At 41.0% G+C, this 22289-nt stretch overlaps 1 protein-coding gene across 3 annotated transcripts in view; it reads left to right on the forward strand.

The window, feature by feature from the left end:
• Nucleotides 1-21916, forward strand: part of RHOBTB3 (Rho related BTB domain containing 3) — a 35132-nt gene extending 13216 nt beyond the window's left edge. The window contains exons 6-12 of one of the 3 annotated variants that reach the window (XM_086868684.1): nucleotides 140-508; nucleotides 3600-3712; nucleotides 5265-5376; nucleotides 7875-8048; nucleotides 9233-9399; nucleotides 17335-17431; nucleotides 19990-21916. In XM_086868684.1, coding sequence (XP_086724810.1) covers nucleotides 140-508; nucleotides 3600-3712; nucleotides 5265-5376; nucleotides 7875-8048; nucleotides 9233-9399; nucleotides 17335-17431; nucleotides 19990-20105 — 1148 coding nt within the window. In that variant the 3' untranslated portion in view covers nucleotides 20106-21916. Of the gene's footprint in view, nucleotides 1-139; nucleotides 509-3599; nucleotides 3713-5264; nucleotides 5377-7874; nucleotides 8049-9232; nucleotides 9400-11865; nucleotides 12034-17334; nucleotides 17432-19989 lie in introns of those variants that run through there. The other 2 variants (XM_086868686.1, XM_086868685.1) reach the window with 2 other exon arrangements.
• The last annotated feature ends 373 nt before the right edge of the window (nucleotides 21917-22289 follow it).

Here is a 22289-nt window from a genome sequence, read left to right on the forward strand (position 1 = left end):
AGTATTTTACTCAAGATATTAAAACAGTATGTAAGAAATATTCTTATTGAATACGTCTTCTAAAAATTAAACTGACCTGATAAAGTCAGTTGCCCTGTGGTTAGCACCTGCCTAAGTTACAGCCTGACTTGTTTTGCAGAAAAGATGCCGATCCTGAAGGGTGAAGCCTCACACTACAACGCAGACCTGCACAACCTGCTCTGCTGCTGCCAGTGTGTGGATGTGGCCTTCTATCCTGAGGACCTCAGCATAGCAGTGGAGGCTCACAAGATCATCCTCTGCTCTGTCAGCCACCTCTTCATGCTGCTGTTTGGAGTGAAGAGCCCATCCGATGCCCATGACACCTCCCTTGTGCAGCTGGCACAGAGTCTCTTTGCAGTGGAGGAGGGGGATCCCTTACCCTCGTATCCCCATGGTGTCCCACCCTGTGTCCCACCAGTCAGGGTGGTGGTGAAGGATTCTCTCTTCTGCTCTTGTCTCCCAGATATCCTCCACTTCATTTATTCAGGTACCTGCTGGTATCTCTTTCAATTCATATCAGATCTGGCTGCTCATTTCCTATTGTCTGATGAAGGAATATATGCATCACCCTAAGGAATGTGGCTTTGCTGTTGTGAGATGGTGTCTCACCATCTTTCCACACCTATTTTATCCCTTGTGATTCCTATGCACAGTGAAAAAAGGTCATCATCTGCATTTAGCAAAAACTAAATTAGTTTGCATTCCAGACTTTATGGACCTAAATTAAATTAGTCCATTGGCTAACATTAATAACATGCAAAATTTTCCCCCAGAAGATTTGGAGTTTGAGTAAGTTTCAGATCCTAGGTTTTTAAAATATTGTAAATGGTTGCATGTTCTAAACACAAGGGCAACAATGCAGTTACTTAAGAAAACTCTAGTAATTTTATTCTGAGTATGGTGCAGTGCTCTAATTTCTAATGTCCCCTGCCTCTCTGCCACTACTGTCCACCCCACAGCAGCCAGGGAGACAGGGGAGATAGTTTAGCTTGTCAAAGAAGAACCTAAAAACGAGGCTCTTTCCCTTTGCTGAGATAGCAGTTACAGCTTTATTTCTTGGGATCCTTCAGGGTGAGGTTGCAGGAGGGAAAGAGCAAGAGGTATCGATAAGCCTCTCTTTTTGAAGACAGGGGAAAGGGGTGAGGGAATTTACACAACCAATAAGGGGAACCGGGGAGAACAAGATACGGGAAAGAAACTTACAATTCTACACTTTCGGAGGAACATTTTTTGGGTCATACCATTTTTCCTAACTGCATTCCAACAGTGCAGCTGAAGAGAAAACAGTGATAAGTGGAGTGTGGAGATCTCTGAGGTGTTGCATGAGTTTTGCTACCAGTTGGTACAGACTGTACCTCAGCTGACACAACTATCTAATGCCAGCTATTAAAATGGCACTGATACTTTTTTAACTTTTCAGATGTTGCTTAGAAATTCTCAGCAGAAAGATTTGGGGTCTTTTTGTGGAAGTAGCTAATTCCTATTTGTTCTTTATAAAATATTTTTCAACTGTCAGAGAATCTTTCAGCTTTCAGTTGGAGTTTGTACATCAAAGGCAGTTCTTTCCAAAATAGGGACAAACATAAAGAGTAGATGAAGAAGTTTTTCACTGAAAAAAATCACTGAATGGATTTTTTATTTCTTATTTATTGGAGACAAGAATAGGGGATTAAAACTGGATTTTCAGCAGGTGATGGAAAAATTCAGTATTTTTAATTCACATAATAATTTAATAATTTGGGTTGAAAAATACCTTTAAGATTATCAAATCCAAGCACTAACCCATCACTGCCAAGCCCATCACTTAAACTGTGTCCCCAAGTACCATATCTTTGAAGTGCCTCCAGGGATGGTGATCCCACCACTGCCTTGGGCACCTTGTTCCAGTGCTTGACAACCCTTTGGCAAAGAAATTTTCCTGATACTGAATCTAAACCTCCCCTGGTGCAACTTGAGGCTGTTTCCTCTTGTTCTGTCATTTACTGCCTGGGAGAAGAGACTGTCTCCAAACTGGCTACAACTTTCTTGGCAGTTGAAGCGGGAGGCAAGTTCACCCCTGAGCCTCCTTTCTCGCAGTCTTTGTAAGCATCTTCATCTGTTACCCTCTACAGCTTGTGTCTACTGCCTTGTGTGCGCTAATTTTCCTTTTTTACTTTCCTTCATGTCAGCCAAGGGGCTGTGAGACTCTGTAGCTGCAGGCAGAGCTCTGCTTGGGTCCCAGCTGAGGCTCCTAGCCTGAGGGTCATTGCAAAACTCATTGTGTCTTCTGGTGCCTCTGAGAGGTGACCATTGTCTCTTGAAGGTGCTGGAGGTACAGGCTAAGAAGAGTGTGGATGCTAGCTCTGGAGCAGGCAGCAGAGAGCCTGTAGAAATTACAGGCTACATAGCTTTCTCAGCCCAGCCTGAGAAAGTAGCCTGGGAATTTATAAGGAGGATTCAAAACAATCCTCAAAGATAGAAAACATCCTTGCAGGTGTTGTTTCTCTGTCTCTTGTTTTCTTTGCAGGAGAAAGTCAGGGGGTAGTGTGCCCCACTGACCAATGATGGTGATGTAGTGGTTTGCTAACCAGTAAGAGTTTCCTTTCTGTACTTTCCACCTATCAGTCTATAAAACAAAGCTGAAATAATAAACTAGGAGACATTCTCCTAACTGACTCCCTAGAGAGTCTGTGTCGTTCTTCCCAGCCGTTCCTAATAGAGCGACAGAAGAGAACAAATTATAAGTTTTCAGCTTTTCAGGACTGCGACACAATGCCCATGAGGTTATAAATGCTTAGCCAGTGTGATATAGATGGAAGCTAATTGAGCTGAGAATGCTGTGTGCTGTAGGTGCTGATTCAGCCTCTCAACAGCAGAGAATCTCCGGGGCTGTGTTGAGTTGGGCTTGTCACTGAGCTTGATCTATTTTTGTCTCCTTCTTGTCCTGGGTTAGAACTGAAAGTTGCCACAAAGCCCTATGGTGCCTCTGAGACTGCAGCAAAGTGCATGAAGATAAACTATCTTGTATTTACTCTCTTATTTTTTCCAAGAAAACTCTTGAGACACATCAGTGAATGTCATGGGTGCAAAAACAATAATAACAGAATTTTACAGAGAAAACAAGAATAACAGGAATTCTATTGCAAATTTTGTGCTGGTTTTAGCTATGAGGACTGTATGAGAATGTAACTGTGCATGAAGTTTTTGTAGATCAGACATCTACTGAACAATGCAGCCAGCAGCATGGGCATAAGCTGAAAAATTGGCACAAATGTTGAAGCATTAAGGATTATTTTTTTTTTTAATAATCTCTGCCTGTAATATGTAGTGACTGAACAGGGAGGAATTCATAGATTGAGTGTGAAAGCAAGTGAGATTCTCTAGTCTGTCAGTACTTGGTTGCACCATAGAAACTACCATGAAAATTTAATGTGCAAAAATTGCATCTTGCCCTTCTTAAAAGCAAAGATCTGGCTGATTTATGTACAAACTCCCTACCATTTCTGCAGGATGTGTTTTGTGTTGATGTCATCTTTCCTCTGCATGCTGAGGCCTGTGCCTTGCTGATTTATAATCCATCTCCCCTGGTTTTGTGATAGGTGCTTTCCAGTGGGAACGACTGGAAGAGGACATAAAAAAGAAGTTGAAAGATCCAGATAAAACAGAACATGTGCTTGAGAAAGTTAAATGCATCCTGAAAACTCCAGGGAAGGTACATCTATCTCACTTGGGTCACCATTAATTACTTAAGTTTTTGAGAAATTGCTTTGTAGGCAAAGTTTTCTTGTCAGTCTTTCTTTTAAAGTCACTTTGGCTTACACAGCCTGCACTTTTTCATGTTTTTAGTTTGTAGACATGTACACAGAGATTGTATGTAACATGCAGAATTAATGTAATTGGTAAAAATCACATAAGCAGGTATTCTAAAAGGATTACTCATATTCACAGCTTTGAACATTGTCTGGCTATATGATTATGGGTTGCTAATTCCCATGTAATAGGGGCTGCCCAGGAAAGATTTGTTCCTGAACATATGGCAAAAGCAGGGCTTCTGCAGTAGATCCAGAGGGTTGAATTTCTCCTAGAAATGTTGTGATGTGGAAAGCTGTCTGTAACTCAATATATTTAATTAAGTAAAACACCAAATAAAAAAATGTAATGTATATCATATTATTAATTTCATAAAAAGTCACAATGTAGAATTAGTTCTAACATAGAATTAGTTTTTATAGACATATGCTCTTGGAGCTTATAAATTCCCTGATAATATAGAACTTGCTGTAATGATTTCTGTTGATTTAGATGGGAAAACCTCTCAAATTCTCTTTGAACAATACAATATAGAGATCACTAAGTTACTTAGCTGTTTTCAGCTTTTGACTATTCTGGCTTACCCACAGCTAAAATATTTCTACATTTGGCCTTGGAGAGCCTGAAGACTTCTAAGACAGTGAGCCTGAGCTGTTGACATTTCTTTTATTCTTTTTTTGTGCCTTCAGGGTACTCTTATTTCCCATTTAAGAATTTTTCTTTGGAGGCCAAAAAGAAAGAACTGGTATTTTTCATAATAAAACTAAAAAATTTATGAATTTAAGATTTTAACCATAAATTCAACCTAATCTGAATTTCACTTATCACAATCTAGCAACATAATTTTGATGTTGCTCCTTTCGGCAGCCCTAGACTACATTTTTAAGGTAAGAAAACCAAAACTGAAAACTAACTGGGAGTACTGGGTTTTGGAGGGTCTTGACACTACAAAGTTATCGTAAGAGGAGTCTGTGCTTCAGTCTGTGAGCTCCCCCTGCCTCTATGGAAGCAGTTCCAGGGCAGTATAAAGAAACACAGAATTTTCAGCTGCCTTGCCTCTGTACATGGCATCACAGTGGGGGATGGATGGATGCGCCACCCCTGCTCCCCCCAGAACCCTCAAACCTCATTTTGCTGCAGCATTGGGTCTGGACAGGGAATTTATGAAAAAGTTTGGACTACAGAAAACTGATGAAGCCCAACCTGCCTGTCAGCACTGGATGGGGGAGTTTCATGGAAGGTCAAGAATACCAAGGAGAGAGCAAAGGTGTGACAAGAGACCTCTCAGAGATGCTGCACTGTAGGGAATAGGAAATTAGAAGATAAAAGACGATTGCAGATGAATGTATGTGCAAGAAGCTGTTGTTTATTTTCCTATATAAAAGGTCTCCCATAATATTTAGTTCTGTGGGCAGTTGCACATGACAGTGCTTTATTACCAATTTGTTTTTCAGCCAAACACTGTAAAGGACTGCAAATCTCACCAGATAAAACTGCTCTATAATACTTCTCTCAGGCTGTTCTTTAACACACCTGTGCTGGCTGATGTACTCTTCAAAATACAAGGTACTGTACCTCTGCTCCCTTGGCCTCCAGCCTTTATCCGTTTTCCCTTCCTCAGGAATGTGGGATATAGAGGTGGCCATGTTCTATGGCATCAAAACTAGGAAAATATGAGTGCTTTGCTGCCACTGTGGAAAACAGGGAAAGCTTGTCCCTATGGATGCTATGTAGCAGTGTCCACTCCCAGCATGGTTTGTCTGGGCTGCGCCTATAGGAATTGCCTCTCCCTGTCATAGCCCACTGTGCCTCCCTGATTGACACTATTTTTTATTCTATTTTATTCTATTCTGGTTTACTTCATTTTATTTTGCATTCTTTCATTTTGTTTTACTTTGTTTTATTACATTGTATTGTATTGTATTGTATTTTAATCTCACTCCTTTTCCCAGCTGCACAAGCACTAGTGCATACTTAAGGCATCTGCCCAACATCATACCTTGGAGAGGCATGGGCTTCACCTCTGTGCTTGTTGGCCTCAGTGAAAAGATGAAAGATGGTGGTTATTGACTCCTGGCTAACATCCTTTTGTCCCTCTCAGGCAGGTGCTGGCTGTGGAAGCACCTGTTTTGTTCCCCAGAAGCTGACAGGGACTGTCTTCGCTGTCCTTGCCACCAGGGTTTGGCGACCTGCAGATCTGGTGCCACTGACACCTGCCACATTTTACTGCCTCATGTACTGCAGTGTCAGGATTTGATTTTCTGTTCAGAAATTAAATGTGTTCATCCTTGCAATAAAAGATGCAGTGGGAGAAACGTGCTGCATGCTTTTGTAAGAATAAGAACGAGATGGTTTTTAAAAGCTAAGTTGGTCCATACTCAGCCTTCATGCTGAAAAGGCCTTATAGAATTAGATAGTTGTTTAATTCTTTTCAGATGTAAATCTCAGGGACAAACATGAAGCATTAACTCCTCAAACATAAGCTCAGAAGGACAAGCAGACTCTTTCTACAAGTTCTGTTTAATACACAGAAAAAAACTCCACAAAAATACCTTTGGAAAGGATAGGGAAATACTGATTTTGAGTTTGATGACATATAGGATTTACCTCAGTGTCCCACTGCTGAGAGAATCTCTGTTGGAATCTGATGAAATCAGAACACTATATATTCTACAGAAATAAACCCCAAATCTCTGAATGGGTTGACAAGTATTTTAAAAAATCATGCTTATCCACTAATAAAACACAAACTGTTTTTCCTAATAATTGATACGTCTTGCAAACCTTTTTCTCTAATTCATCAGTCAGAATAACTGTATCAAAAATAAATAACTACTAAGAGAAAGTGAAGGCCCTAATCTTAACCAGACAAACAAATTTTTAAGTTTTTGAGCAATTCCTTGGATGCTTAGCATTGCTTTGAGCTTTCTAGCTTATAGAAGAGCCATGAAAAATAGGAGCCCATTTACCCATCTCTGTGTAAAGACACAGAACGTGACTGAACTTCTTAATTAGTAGATAAATGTCCATTCACAAGTACATACAGGATATATGGTATGCAGCTTAGACATTTTGAAAGAAGTACAGAGGGTAGGAATAGAACAAAAGACAAAAAATGCCAGAAGGCTTCAAAGAGTTACTCAGGTGCCAATGTTGTAATTAAAACAGTAACTTCCTTGTGAATATATACAGTATATTTATCTTGTATGTCAGTTGATCTGTTTATTATAATTTTGATTAAAATATTTACATGCAACTCTAAATGCTCATTTAGGGTTCAGTTGCTGTCCTGACTGGAATTTGCTTGGCATTTCCTTGCACACAAAACTGGACTGCTTAGTCCAGCTGGATGCTGCAGCCTGAAAGGCCTCTACCACCCTGAGCTGTTGGCCTCTCCAGGTCTTCCAAATGTTAGAGTAACGCAAAGGATTCACTTGTATATAATAGAAAATTAATAAATTTCTGGAAGAAATCATCAGTGTTTTTTTCATAAGACAACCATTCAGGAAATTCACTTAGGCACAATATTTCATCTAGTTAAATTTATGTTTAGTTACTGAGCTTAATAGAATTTCATCTGGAAAAATTTGCCTTTCTCTGCTTTGTGTGGTTGTTCTGTTCCAAATATTAATTACCAGTAGGGTTATTGGTGAATGTAAATGACTCTTCATAGAATCATTCAGATTGGAAAAGACGCCTAAGATCATCAAGTCCAATCATTAACCATTTGCATAACAATTCATAGCACTGAATATTTATGCAGTGGGCTGGAGGTTCAGTTAGTGTGAACAGATTGATTCTGTCTATTCTCTGTTGGTTTAGTCTATTTCATTTTGGTTTAATTAATTCTTTGTTTCTTGATTTTGCTTTATTTTACTATTCATTATTCATCTTAACTGGTATGCAGTGACTGTGTTAGTTATTGTCAACACTTAAACCATTGTCAAAATGTAAACCATGTTCAGTGGAGTAAACACCTCTTAAGAAGAACTGAGCTTTAAAATGAAGATCTTTCTGTGTTATATAAAGTCATTGTATATTTATTTTTATCTTGCATCCTGCAGATGCAACTGTACCAGCCCACAGGGCAGTTCTGGTAGCCCGTTGTGAGGTTATGGCAGCTATGTTTAATGGTAATTATCTAGAAGCAAATAGCGTTCTGGTTCCGGTGTACGGGGTTTCCAAAGACACTTTCCTGTCCTTCCTAGAGTACCTTTACACTGACTCCTGCTGCCCAGGTAAGGAAACTGTAAAATACAGTTCTATATCTGTGACTCATTCTTCCACAGCAGGCCACTGATAGAGTGTAATGTAGCAGCATCTATTTAATTGAAAAATGCTAATATTTGCATGTGCAGTGTCTTGAGAAAGAGGATTTTTTTTGTATTGTGCAACAAAAAAGAAATTCATCCTATACAAATGAAATAGAAGCAATATTTCTAATAAAATTACGTATTTGCTTTGCGCTCATAAAGAAGACAAGACTCAAAGAAGTTGCAATTTAATTTCTGATCCATTATAATATTTGGAATTTTCTTTTTACATTACAGTAATACTGCTTTCTAATCTGGATTCTGTGTTTTATTCAAAAGTTCTCATTTCTTGAACACTCATATAGCTGAGTTTATTATAAACAAGGTTAAAATGCAGGAATACCTTATTTATACACATGGTTATCTTACGTGTGTGTAAACCCAGAAAAAATATGTCAACAGGAGTGTTTGGCAAGAAAAATTGAGCTAAAATATTCTTTAAATTAAAATATAAAATATTCTTTATGTCTCCACATTTTTTTATGAGAAGAATATCTGCTTACTAAATCTAAAACATGATTTAAGCACAGCTAATTTTTCCTTGATATAATGAATAAATGATGTTGTCATATGTATTTTTGCTTTTGTTTTCTTTTGAAATAATTATTCTACCTTATTGTTAGATATTCCATGTTTCTTTTTTCACTCCACTTAACTTTTCCTTGTTTATCAGTTTAAAAATGCAACCACCATGCTATATTTTAGGAAAAAAGGTGACCTTTTTTTTTTTTTTACTTTTGGCTGTATTATATCATAAAAGTGCTTTTCTGAAAAAGAACCTAGCTAAATCCACTTATTAATTATCACTTACTCTAAATAGATCAGCAGCACTTGACTCATTATCTTCAAAAAGAACTTCAATATTGACAGCAATTCTTTACACTCATCTACCAAGAAGTTCTGAACAAGTTTTTCTTCTAATTTTAATAGCTTTTCTGGAAAAATAAGATGATACAGCAAACAAAAATTTATAATAATGAAAAGGTGATCACAGCAGTCTGATTTTGTGTTTGTTCTTAGGTATTTAAAAGACAGCTTGGTGAAAAATAGCTTTGATCATCTTGTCAAGAAAGTAAAATACATGTAACTTGTGTCTTCTTGTTTTTCAGCCGGTATTCTCCAAGCAATGTCTCTACTGATCTGTGCAGAGATGTACCAAGTAATGAGACTCCGGCATATTTGTGAACTTTACATCATCACGCAGCTTCAGAGCATGCCTAGCAGGGAACTGGCTTCCACAAGCCTCAGTATTGTTAGCTTGCTCAAAAAAGCTAAGGTACTTATTCTATATACCAAATGAGAACATACATGTTGACTTTAATAAGTTGTTTGCTTTTTAAGATTTTAAAAATCTTTACAGCAATTCCTGTTCCCAAGGAAACATGTTGGTATAAAACCTGTTTATTAGGGATAACTAGTGACACAAGGCTGACCAGACGAAATCCTTCAGCTTTAGTTGCCGAATGTGCAGTCACAGAATCAGAGCATTGCCTCTACCATTGTACCCCAGGAAGCCTGCTTCAGAGTTTGACAACCCTTGCCACAAAGAAATTTTTACTACTTGTCTTGGTTTAGGGCAAATTTGGGAGAAAACCTCCAGTGGGGCTTCTCTCGGGAAGTAAACTTACGTGGCTCTTTCTCTCCACTCTTCAACCGGTTCAGGAAGAGATTTCTCTGAGAGGAGTGGAAAAAACTTGTTTATTTCACAGGCACAGCACTACTCAGCACAAAAATGAATGATATCAAATTACAAAACCTCTCGCCCTTCAGAAGAGATGACAAACTTCAGAGGGTCTCTTTCCTGGGGGTGTTGGCTCTGTTATCAGTCCCTCTGGCGCTGGAAAATGCCGCTGCCCAGGCCGGGCTCCCGGTAGTCCAGGGGTGCAAGCTCCCGGTGCTCCCCCGAGTCCCCAGTCCAGAGCAGGTTCGATTCGTTTCAGAAAAGGGAAAGAAACAGTCCAGGAAGACCTCTCTGCTCTGGCTAGCTGGAAAGCCAAGGCGATCTGTGTCTTGTTGTCTGTCTGTGCTGTAGTCAAAACTCCTGATGCGGGGGGAGCAAGTACAGTCTGATAACAGACTTGGTGCTTCTTTTCCACTCACTTTTACTCTCAGATGGAATTTTAAGAATACAGAACCTGTGTCTGGGTTAGGTGGACGAATGGGGATACAATTTAACATCATAATCAACCCAGGACATTCCACCCCTTATCCTCATATCGTCGACTTACTGCTAAAACTAACATTCCAACTCTGCACACATTTACATACATAGAAACTTCTCTTCCGTTCCACCCAAAAAATACAAGCAGTATATCTATCATGCTCCTGTCAAGCTCTACAACAAGCTACTGAATCTAGACTCTCTCACGCTGGAGAGCTGCAGGATTCTCTACTCTCTCATTTTACTCACTCAAAACACTATCTTTCACCTGCTCATACTTTCAACACTTACACATTCCCTTCTGTTTCGTGTCTGCATGGTTTAAGGTACAGACAATGGCAATAACTTTTTACCTAATGATCAGGTCTTCCTGAGGTACACATCGTGTTGTTCTATCTCTCTGCATTATTTACTATGTACAACCTGGTCTTTGAGCAAAGACAACTCCACGAATGGGTTTGTCTGTGCCTGAGGTAGAATTGACCTAAACTGTCTTTTCTAGCAGACTTCTGACATGTACTACTGGGACTTTGTTTCTGTCTACTACATGTAAAGATTCAGACTGGGCAGGACTTGCTCGGTTGGTGGAACTTCTGGTGTTGACTAATTAGGTGGCTTTTGCTAGATGTTGCTCTCAGTTTTTAAAAGATCTTCTACTCAGTGCCTTTAAGGTGATTTTTAATAGTCTATTGTACCTCTCTACCTTTTCAGCAGCAGGTGCATGGCAGGGGATATGGTACACTCACTCAATGCTATGTTCTCTAGCCCAGCTGTTTATAAGGCTGTTCTTGAAATGAGTCTTATTGTCTGACTCAGTCTTCTCAGGGGTGTCATGTTTCTAAAGGACTTGCTTTTCAAGTCTCAGGATGGTGTTACGGGCAGTGGCATGAGGCACAGGGTAGGTTTCCAACCATCTCGTGGTGGCTTCTACCATCGTGAGCACGTAGCGCTTGCTTTGGCGGGTTTGGGGCAGTGTGATATAATCAATTTGCTAGGCTTCTCTATATTTGTATCTGGACTATCGCTCACCGTACTAGAGGGGCTTCAACTGCTTGGCTTGCTTGATCGTGGCACACGTCTCACAGTCATGAATAACTTGAGAAATGCTGTTCATAGTTAAATTCACCCCTCGGTCTCGTGCTTACTTATAGGTGGCATTTTTACTCTGATGACTTGAGGCATCATGAGCTTATCGGGCTAGGAACAACTCTTTCTTATGTTCTCAATTCAGATCTATTTTTGACACTTGTATCTTTGCAGCTTGATCTACCTGTTTATTATTTTGGTGTTCTTCATTAGCTCTACTCTTGGGGACATGGGCATCTACGTGGCGGACTTTTACTGGTAGTTTCTCTACTCTGGTAGCAATGTCTTTCCACTTTTTGGCAGCTCAAATTGGTTTTCTTCTACGCTGCTAATTAGCTTCTTTCTACTTCTCTAACTATCTTTACAGAGCATTGGCTATCATCTATGAATCTGTGTAGAGGTAGAGTTTTGGCTATTTCTCTCTTTCAGCAATGTTCAGGGCTAGTTGAACAGCTTTGCGTTCTGCAAGTTGATTTGATCCACTTTCTCTTTCAGTGGCTTCTGCGACCTGTCATGTGGGGCTCTATACGGCTGCTTTCCACTTCCGGTTCATCCCTACGACGTGACAGGAACCATCAGTGAACAGAGCATAGCGTGTTTCTTCTGCTGGCAGTTGGTTGTATGGGGGAGCTTCTTCAGCTTTTGTCACTTCTTCTTGTTCTTCATCTGTGGTACTAAAATTTTCACTTTCAGGCCAGTTTGTAATTATTTCTAAAATCCCAGGTCGGTTCAGTTTACCAATACGGGCGCGCTGCGTGATAAGAGCAATCTACTTGCTTCATGTGGCACTGGTTGCATGATGGATGGAAGGAACCTTTCCTTTGAACATCTATCTTAGCACCGGTAGTTGGGGTGCCAGGAGGAGTTGTGCTTCAGTGCTAATCACTTCTGAGGTAGCCTGGACTCTTTCATAGGCTGTTAAAATTTCTTTTTCTGTTGGGGTGTAATGGGCTTCGGACCCTCTGTAGCTTCTACTTTAAAATCTTAATGGTCGGTTTCGAGTCTCTTCAGGCACTTTCTGCTAAAGGCTCCAGGACAGACCGTGGCTCTCGGCTGCAGAATAGAGCACGTTCTTCACATCTGGTCTTGTTCTGACTGGGCTAAGAGCTACTGCATGGGCAATCTCTTGTTTGATCTGAGCAAAGGCTTGTTGCTGCTCAGGGTCCTAATGGAAATTATTCTTCTTCCGAGTGACCAAGTAAAGAGGGCTCACAATCTGACTGTATTCAGGAATATGCATTCTCTAAAACCCTATGGCACTTAAGAAAGCTTGTGTTTCTTTTTTATTAGTTGATGGAGACATTGCTGTAATTTTGTTAATGACATCAGTATGAATCTGACGCCGCCCATCTTGCCACTTTATCCCCAGGAACTGAATCTCACAAGCTGGTCTCTTAACTTTGCTCTTCTTGATGGCAAAACCAGCTTCCAGGAGGATCTTGATGATTTTCTCTCTTTTCTCAGACACTTCTGCTGCTGTGTTCTCTTACACAATGATGTCATCTATGTACTGTAGATGTTCTGGAGCCTCACCCTTTTCCAGGGCAGCTTGGATCAGTCCATGGCAGATGGTGGGGCTGTGCTTCCACCCTTGGGGCAGTCGATTCCAGGTGTACTGCACTCCCCTCCAGGTGAAGGCAAACTGAGGCCTGCATTCTGCTGCCAGGGGAATGGAGAAAAATGCATTAGCAATGTCAATTGTGGCGTACCACTTCGCTACCTTGGACTCCAGCTCATACTGCAGCTCCAGCATGTCTGGCACGGCAGTGCTCAGCAGTGGAGTCACTTCATTTACGCACAGGCTAGATGGGGCTGTTGAAGGGTGAGTGAGTTTTGCTGACCACTCTTTGGCTCTCTAGCTCTCTGATCATTTTGTGGATGGGGATCACAGCATCTCGAGTTGTTCTATATTGTCGGCGGTGCACTGTCGAGGTGGCAATTGGTACTTGTTGTCTTTTCACTTTCAGAAGTCTTACTGTAGATGGATTCTCAGACAGTCTAGGCAAGGTGTTCAGTTGCTGGATGCCCTCTGTCTCCACAGCTGCTATTCTAAATGCTTACTTGAATCTTTTTGGGTCTTTGAAATACCCACTTCGGAGGTAGTCTATGCCCAAAATGCATGGAGCCTCTGGGCCTGTCACAATAGGGTGTTTCTTCCATTCATTTCCAGTCAGGCTCACGTCTGCTTCTACTAAGGTAAAATCCTGCGATCTCTCTGTCATGCCAGAAATAGAAACAGATTCTGCTCTTACGTGTCTTGATGGGATTAGCGTGCATTGTGCACCAGTGTCAACTAAAGCTTCATATCGTTGTGGTTCTGATGTGCCAGGCCAACGAATCCACACAGTCTAAAAAACACGATTTTCCTTAGCCTCTACCTGGCTAGAGGCAGGGCCCCTCTAAGCTTGGTTATCTTTTCCTTTGGTATATGTCTTGGATGTTCTTTCAGGGGGGTCAGACATGTCATCATCATCATACCTGGCAGTTCGGCTACGTGCAACTGGAGCTGCTTCCCTTTTGGTGGAACTTCCTTTGTGACTCTTCTTCTCTTTCAGTTCACGCACCCGTTGTGCCAGAGCTGCAGTAGATTTCCCATCCCATCTCCTCATGTTTTCTCCGCAATCACGCAGGAAGAACTACAGCTCAGCTCGTGGGGTATACCTTCTCTCCCGATCTGGGGAACGCCTGCGTTGAGTGCCAGGACCTCTGATCTGTACTGCTGAGATTTGGAGAAGGTCTTCTTTAATCTCATCTTTAAGTTTCTTGTGATTCTCTTCTATCTTATTTTCTAATCTCTGCAGACGTGTTTCCACAGCTGCGATTCTTGCATGTGTGGGGCCATGCACGGCATCTGCGTATGCTCGAAGCTTCTTCGCCATATCCAGCACGGTCTCTTCTCTTTCATCCCGTTTCATCATTGCTAATGCAGATGCATATTCTTGTGGCCTAAGTCGTATCAATTTTCGCCACATCACGGATGTACATGGCACCAAGTCTGGATTCTTAGTTGGTATGTTGTCTGAAAAAACACTCTCTGTCACTGCCATTTCTCTCAGTCGTTGGATCTCTTGTTCGATGGTTTTTTATTGTGTTTGCTGCATGTAAAGATCATCTACACACAGATATCTTTGGGCTACACTTTCAAGGACCCGTGCCCAGAGACTGCAAGGGTCAGCCCCCCTCATCATCTCCTGGTCAATAACGGGATCATGTGACAGGGATCCCAGATGCTTTGCTTCAGTGCCATCCAGAACTGTAGCTTCACCTGCAGCATCCCACAGATGGACTAACTAACTAATTATAGACTCATCAGGTCGTCAAGTGTAGTCCTTCCTTAGGCCACGAAGATCTTTCAGGGAAAAGGACTCAATATTAGCCTCTGATCTTGTGCCAGTTGCTTTGACTCTTGGTTTTGTGTCAGGAGGCGTTGAGGGTCTTTCTCCTGCATCATCATCATCATCATTCACTGGTCGATCAGTTTTGTCTGTGCACTTTCTACTTCTTGTGCTAGTAGCAACAGCCATGGGTTGAGGCTTGCTGTCTGGTTTAGCTACCAGCTTTGTAACTGGGAGGTTGGCTGTAGCTTGAGTAATTGGGGTAACTGTTGATTTCTCTCTCTGTCTCCTTTCTCCTGTCTGCTGCCCTACAGTATCCAGCAATGTGCGATAAGCTTATGCCAGGGCCCAGCTTACTGCAATGATATTTTTTTCTTTGGAATTATCCTGACACTTCTCTTTCAGGTATTTCTCCACTTCAGCTCATGATTCAGAATTTGCTCATGTGGAAAGTCCCAACCTACACGGTCAGAAAATTCCTTCAGGATTTGGCCCATATCCTCCCATTCTCTACCCCACTCAGGATTTCCATGCTTGGTTCTGGGGTCTCATCAGTCCCTCTAGAAATCTCAGCCCTCATTCTAGAGAGGCTGAAGACTGTATAGAGGAAACAGATTAAATGCCAGAAAGATGGTCTCTTTAACATTCAGGGGAAACTGAACACTCTCCAATAGTGATGTAACTGATTCAGAGGAGAAGAAGGAAAGGAAAGGTTGAAAAGCCTCATTCCCTACTCCTCCTCTAACAAACTGGGTGCATAACTATACCTATGAATCTTTTATATTTGGAACAGACTGCAGCACTTGAATAAACTTCTTGGAAATCATAATCACTAGGCCCAGCTCAATAGCTATTTTAATCCGTGCCCCTCTACTGTAAAAGCTATGTGTTAGGGACAATACCGGGGCTAGTTGTGGATAAGAAAATAAACCAAGGGACTATAAAGGTATTAAAACCTCAAAAAAGCCTAGCGACCAGAAACACATGAAGGCCTGCACCCCAAAAGACATTATTAATTCAAGCAGCATGGCTGGATGGGTAGGGACTGCTTTATCTTATCACAATACAAAGTATACAAAGTAATTGCCACTTCAGTACAATCAGTACAGGGTTTTTCCACTCTCTCGTGCCACGCGCTGGGCGCCAATGAATGTATTTGTCCTGGTTTAGGGCAAATTTGGGAGAAAACCTCCAGTGGGGCTCCCCCCCCGGGAAGCAAACCCACGTGGCCCTTTTCTTCCACCCCACAACCAGTTTGGGAAGAGATTTCTCTGAGAGAAGTGGAAAAAACCTGTTTATTTCACAGGCACAGCACTACCCAGCACAAAAATGAATGATATCAAATTACAAAACCTCTCGCCCTTCAGAAGAGATGACAAACTTCAGAGGGTCTCTTTCCTGGGGGTGTTGGCTCTGTTATCAGTCCCTCTGGCACTGGAAAATGCCGCTGCCCAGGCTGGGCTCCCGGTAGTCCAGGGGTGCAAGCTCCCGGTGCTCCCCCGAGTCCCCAGCCCAGAGCAGGTTCGATTCGTTTCAGAAAAAGGGAAAGAAAACAGTCCAGGAAGAGCTCTCTGCTCCGGCTAGCTGGAAAGCCAAGGCGATCTGTGTCTTGTTGTCTGTCTGTGCTGTAGTCAAAACTCCCGATGCGGGGGAGCAAGTACAGTCTCTGATAACAGACTTGGTGGTTTTTTTCCACTCACTTTTACTCTCAGATGGAATTTTAAGAATACAGAACCTGTGTCTGGGTTAGGTGGACGAATGGGGATACAATTTAACATCATAATCAGCCCAGGACACTACTATTCAACCTAAATCTCCTTGGCATAACCTGAGGCCATTTCCTCTTGTCCTGTCACTTTTTATCTGGGAGCAGAGACCAAGCCCCACTTGCCCACAATCTCCTTTCAGGGAGCTGTAGAGAACGATAAGGTCCTTTTTTTTTTTTCCAGGATAAAAAGCCCCACCTCCTTCAGCTGCTCCCCATAAGATCTGGTCTCCAGACCCTCTAGTCATGGGTAGACTGCAGTAATTCAGCTTAACTGCAGCTTCCTCCAGAAAAGATGTGTTTTAGGCAAGTAAAGATGTATTTGTTCCACTTATAGTCAAAAAAGAAAATTATGTGGTATGCAGGTGATAAAGAAGTTCCAGCTGGACAAAATATAGACAGGAATGCATAAAAGCATGCAGAGAAAACATCAGAGGCTGAAAAAGAGAGAGACAATAACAACATGGTTGGAAAACAGAAGAGTAAAACAAAAGCTAGATTGCAGGATATTGGCTTAATCAAATAGGATTTTCTGCAGAAAGAGGAGACAATAAAACCAACATGCCACATTCCTTCCCTCCATTTCTGTGAAGCTCTTTCTCTGTGTAGATGACAAAATTTCCAAGATTCATGATTCCTCAGGGGTTTTTTCTACCTCTGGGAGAGGGTCTTACATATTTTTTCCTTTGGTGTCCACTTGTTTACATATTACCATTAAATTACTTTTCCTGTGTTATCTTCCACAATCAAAACTTTATTTAATAAATAGCTTAACAATGGAAACCTGAAATATTTTGACATGTAAGATGTGGTTATATTTTAGACATGATAGCATTAAGTGGTTTTTTGTCTTTCTTCCCACAGTTTCACAATTCTGATTGCCTTTCAACTTGGCTTCTTCATTTTATTGCCACTAACTACCTAATATTCAGTCAAAAGCCTGAATTTCAAGAATTATCAGGTATTTTTCTATTCATGTTGAAGAGAAAAATGGTTTTCTGTTTTGCTGAGATGAAAAGTGATGGTCTAGACAATACCTTTTTTGCATGAGAAAATAATTAGTGTTTCTTTAGGCTATTCCATCAGAATGTTTTACCACCCTCCTGTGGAATCAGCACACAACATGACATAGCCAGAACTGCATCACCATTCTTTTGGTTCTTATTGGGATGGATAGGTTGCCACCCATAACTAAATTTGCTGGAATGAGTTTGGCCATTGTATGCCAACCCCTTAATTTTATCTTGATAATTTAAATCAAGGTAATGAGTAATTTTTGATACTTTTTAAAGTGCTAGGGTTTTCCTTGAAGAAAATAGTATTCTTACAGTACACTCCAGCACATATCATAAAATGAAAAAACTATGGTTCATTCAAGTAAATAAATCCGACCTCTTCCAGGGTCATGATATTTATTTTTTCCAAGCATTTGTATTTGTTTCTGGTGGCATAACTAGGAAAGTTTTGTTCATTGCCCGTGTGATTTTCCTTCACCTTGATGAAGGGTGCATCTCTTTGACTTGGATATGTCTCTTTGACCCATGACACCTTGAGGTTCAGGACAGCAACACAGCAACAGGCAGTGGCTCTCCAATGGCTTTCCAAGACCTGAGACCTTTACAGAATCAGAGAATCAGCTGAGTTGGAAGAACACACAAGGAACTGCTGAGTGCAACTCCTGGCCCTGCACAGCACCATGCCCAAGAGTCGCACCATGAGAGTATTGTCCAAAATTTTCATGAACTCTGTCAAGCTGGTGCTGAGACCACTGCCCTGGGGAGATTGTTCCAGTGCCCAAACGTACACTGGGGGAAGAACCTTTTTCTAATCCAGCCTAAACCTCCCCAACACAAGTTCAGTCCTTACCCATTTATCCTGTCACTGGTCACACCAAGAAAAGATCAGTGTCTGCCCCTCCTTTTCCCCTTTGTGCCTCTTCTTCCCCTCAAAAAGAAGTTGCAGACCCCTCTGAGGTCTCCCCTCAGTCTCCTCCAGGCTGAGCAGATCAAGTGCCCTCAGACACTCCTCACACGGCTTCCACTCAAGGCCCTTTACTGTCTTCCTTAGGACACTTTCTAATAGTTTAATATCATTCTTATGATGTAGTGCCCAAATCTGCCCCAGGACTTAAGGCAGGGCCATCCCAGTGCAGTCCCCTTCCTTGCCTGGTTGGTGATGCTGGGCCTGGTGCCCCCACAACAGGGAAGTCCCTCCTGGCTGCCAGGACACTGCTGACTCATGTTCAATTTGCCGTTGACCAGGACCCCCAGATCCCTTTCCAGGGTACTGCTCTCCATTATCTCATTCATCAGTCTGTCAATACATCCAGGGTTTCCCCATCCCAGGTGCAGAGTCCAGCATTTTCCCTTTCTGACTTTATAATGCGTGGAGGCTTCTCTGCAGTGTCTCACTGCCTTTGAGGAAGTCAACAGCTTGTCCTGGATTTGTAGCATCTGCAATCTTGCTCAGTGTCCTTTTCAGTCCTCCATCCAGGTAATTTCTGAAGATGCTGAAGAGCACAGGGCCAAGGGTGGAGGCCTTTGGAACCCCGCTAGTGACAGGTCACCAATCTGATGTCACCCCAGTCACTGTAGCTCTGTGCCTGACCTGTGAGACAGTTGCTCACCCTTCACATGATGTGTTTATCCACCTGTGGCTGGACATTTTGTCCACAAGGATCCTGTGAAAAACAGTTTCAAAAGCTTTATTGACATCCAAAACCATTACTTCAACTGGCTTCCCTTGATCAACTAGGTGGGTTACCTTGCCATAGAGGAAATCAGATTTGATGAGCAGGATATTCTCCTGAAGAATGAAGCCCTGCCTTGTGTCCAGTTGAGTGCAGTTTGCCTGCCCTCAGGCTCCCCAGGCTGTAGGCCTCTCTGCTGTGCCTTAGTCTCAAGGAATGAAGAAAAATGGCTGCAAGCTGACTCTGGAAGGTCTGGGCTTAGGGGGTTGAAAATGCATCTTTCTGCAAAAGCAGAAGGGATTAATCTGAATAATATAGGTAAAAGACTCTTCTGTAACTTTGTCAGTGATAAAAACCACATGCAATAGGAGATTAACATCTTCCTGAATTCTTAGCTGCACTCCTCACCTTGCATTCTGTACTGATCTTGAGACAAACTACTGGCACAGGAATTGATCTATCCTGCTTTGTATTTCTGCAGCATAGAAAAATCCTTGCATCCCACATATGGCTATGCTCTAGGGATAAAGTATGCTCATCTTTAAGAATATCTCTCTGCTCTCCTTAGAGTATTGTATTCATTTTTTCAAACAACTGGTTTGTTACTAACTTAATAACGAGGAAACGTTGTGTGGTAACTCTTACATCTGTGGCCTAGCAGAACTCAATGCAAAACAGGCAGCATTCATCTTTACTTTTGTAGGTGTATTTATATCTTTAATGTTTAAAAATCTATTTTAAAGACTTTTTAAGCCTGTGCATGTGTGCTCTATATATTACATTTAATTTATTTCTTACATTTAATACATTTAATTTATTTCTTTTTCTAGTGGAAGAGCGCAATTTTGTAGAGATGCACCGATGGCCTTCAAACTTGTACCTGAAGCAGCTTGCTGATTACAGGAACTATATCCACTCTCAGAAATGTCACTGCACAGTAATGTAAAGAGACTGAATACACACCAAGTGCATTTGAACTGCAAAATTTCAGATTGGGGATTATATAGAATATAAAAACCATGTCAAGATTGAAACCTGATGCTGACCTCCTCTGGAAATTACAGACATTCTTCGTTTTGCTAACAAATTTATCTAATTTTTACCTTGAAGCATTGAGAAATGTATGTTGAAGATTTCTTTTAAGCAGAAGGACTTCATATTCACGGGGGTTATATGTATTACAGGACATATATGACTGGCATCTGTTCTCACTTCTAATTTCTTTTCTGTTTATTTTATTGTTTTTCATGGTTATTTTTGGCTGCTAAACTTCATCTGCTGAGAACAGACTGGTTTTGTAAATCTGTGTGTAATAGAAGCATAGGAGTACAGTACCAGTGCAGCGGGAAGCTGAGAAGCCAGGTCATAAGATCTTCATATACTTCAGGATGCAAAGATTTTCTGCAGTATTTGTTAGTTCACAATATAAAGGGTAGGCTTAAGAAACATTGCAGTTATTGTTAATTTATTACTTCAGAGAAAGCCTGTAGCTCTTTTACAACCCTATGAATAGATCTTTTCATTCCAGAGGAATGCATCACTACATTTTTTAGTGCCTCCCAAATATCTAAAGAATGACATCATTTTTCCTGCCAATAAGTAGGAGAAAAAAACCTGTTTTAACGATCTCCAGAACACCTTTGTTGGTGTGGTCATATTGTATTTTTCCCCATGAGGAATAAAGAGAGGGAAATAGAGCATGTCTCATGGACAGGGAAGAAAAGCAGAGCGGTCAACAGCCTTTCATGGGGTTTGAGCAAAAAAACTCACTAGCAGAAGTGACTTTTTTGGGAAAAGTGTGTCTTGTAATCATAGGTCTCCACAATACCTGGCAACAAAAATCTTAGATGTGCTGGTCATGGAAGAGATGACCCTCACAGATTTGCTAGTGCTGCCTGAGATACTGACTTTTGTGGTGGAGCTTTGAGCTCAAACCTCCCCAGCGGCGACTCAGTTCAATCTTAGTTACCATCATGTTCTCGTAAGTTACACCACATGAGATGAACATAGCTGTGGATCCTTTCTGAGATACAAGAGTAAATCCCAGAATATTATGACTGGCATGATCCATGCAGATGCTATTTAGCATTTTCTTGACCAAAATTTGTCATGCTGCTTACTTGTGTGTACACAGTATGTGCTAATGCTAAAATGAGCCCAGCCTGTACCTGAGCATAGGTGCTCTTCTAGAAGCAAAATCTAATGAAGGAACTAAATTCCTCATCATCACTCTTGTACTTCCAATTCTGCTTTTTCATCTGCCTTTGTAATTTGGTATGTAGCCTGAGACTGTGGCATTTCTGCCACATCAAATGTACCTGGAAACTGCACTTGTGAGAAGAAGAAAGAAAGACAAATTGCTGGAGATGATTTTGTTTTGTTTTTTTTAAATAAGGTATAAAAATTGTTATATTTGTCAATATAGTTTTATAGGTAAATTGTTCTTTTCAAATTCCATTCTAGAGTCATAGAGATTTTTTTTATTTTTGTGGTGATACATTGCAGAGCTTGAGAGGATGTTTCCTTCCCTATTTTTGTATACACACACATAAAAAAAGAGTTTATGACTCACCTGGCTGCTGGAGACTCAAAATTTGAAGGTTATTTTTATGCAAGAATGATTGATTTTTAAAAAAAAATATTTGCATCTGCAGATCCTGAAGTTCTTTGAAAGATGAATAGACTTACCTATGTCTTGCATATAGGGAGTCTAAAATATAGAGCATTACATTGCTTTTTCAAGATCATGAAAGAAAACTGAAATTATTAAACAAAAAAAACACTGTAGGAAAGTAATAGTGATGGAACTTACACGTGGAAAGAGTAGTTTTTATCACTATATAGTTATCAAAAATTTAAGCAAAAATTAAATTACTGGATAGATATGAATAAAACTAAGCTTTTTGAAGCTTGAAGTCATAGCAAAATTTGTACATACAGCTAAACTACAGCTTGGCTAGACATTTGATAGCATCCTTGGATGTTTCTACCAGAAGCCAGCTCAATTACCGAAAGTGGGGATTAAATACTTCACATTGACATCCTGTGCAAAAGTGACACAAAAGTTCTGTGAATGTCAGTCTAAGCTTCCTGTAGTCCTGCATTTTCAATATTTTAGAAGCTTTCCCAG

The sequence above is a fragment of the Cyanistes caeruleus genome, chromosome Z (assembly GCF_971803275.1).
Source record: "Cyanistes caeruleus chromosome Z, bCyaCae1.hap1.1, whole genome shotgun sequence".
In the NCBI taxonomy this organism is placed as follows: Eukaryota; Metazoa; Chordata; class Aves; order Passeriformes; family Paridae; genus Cyanistes; species Cyanistes caeruleus.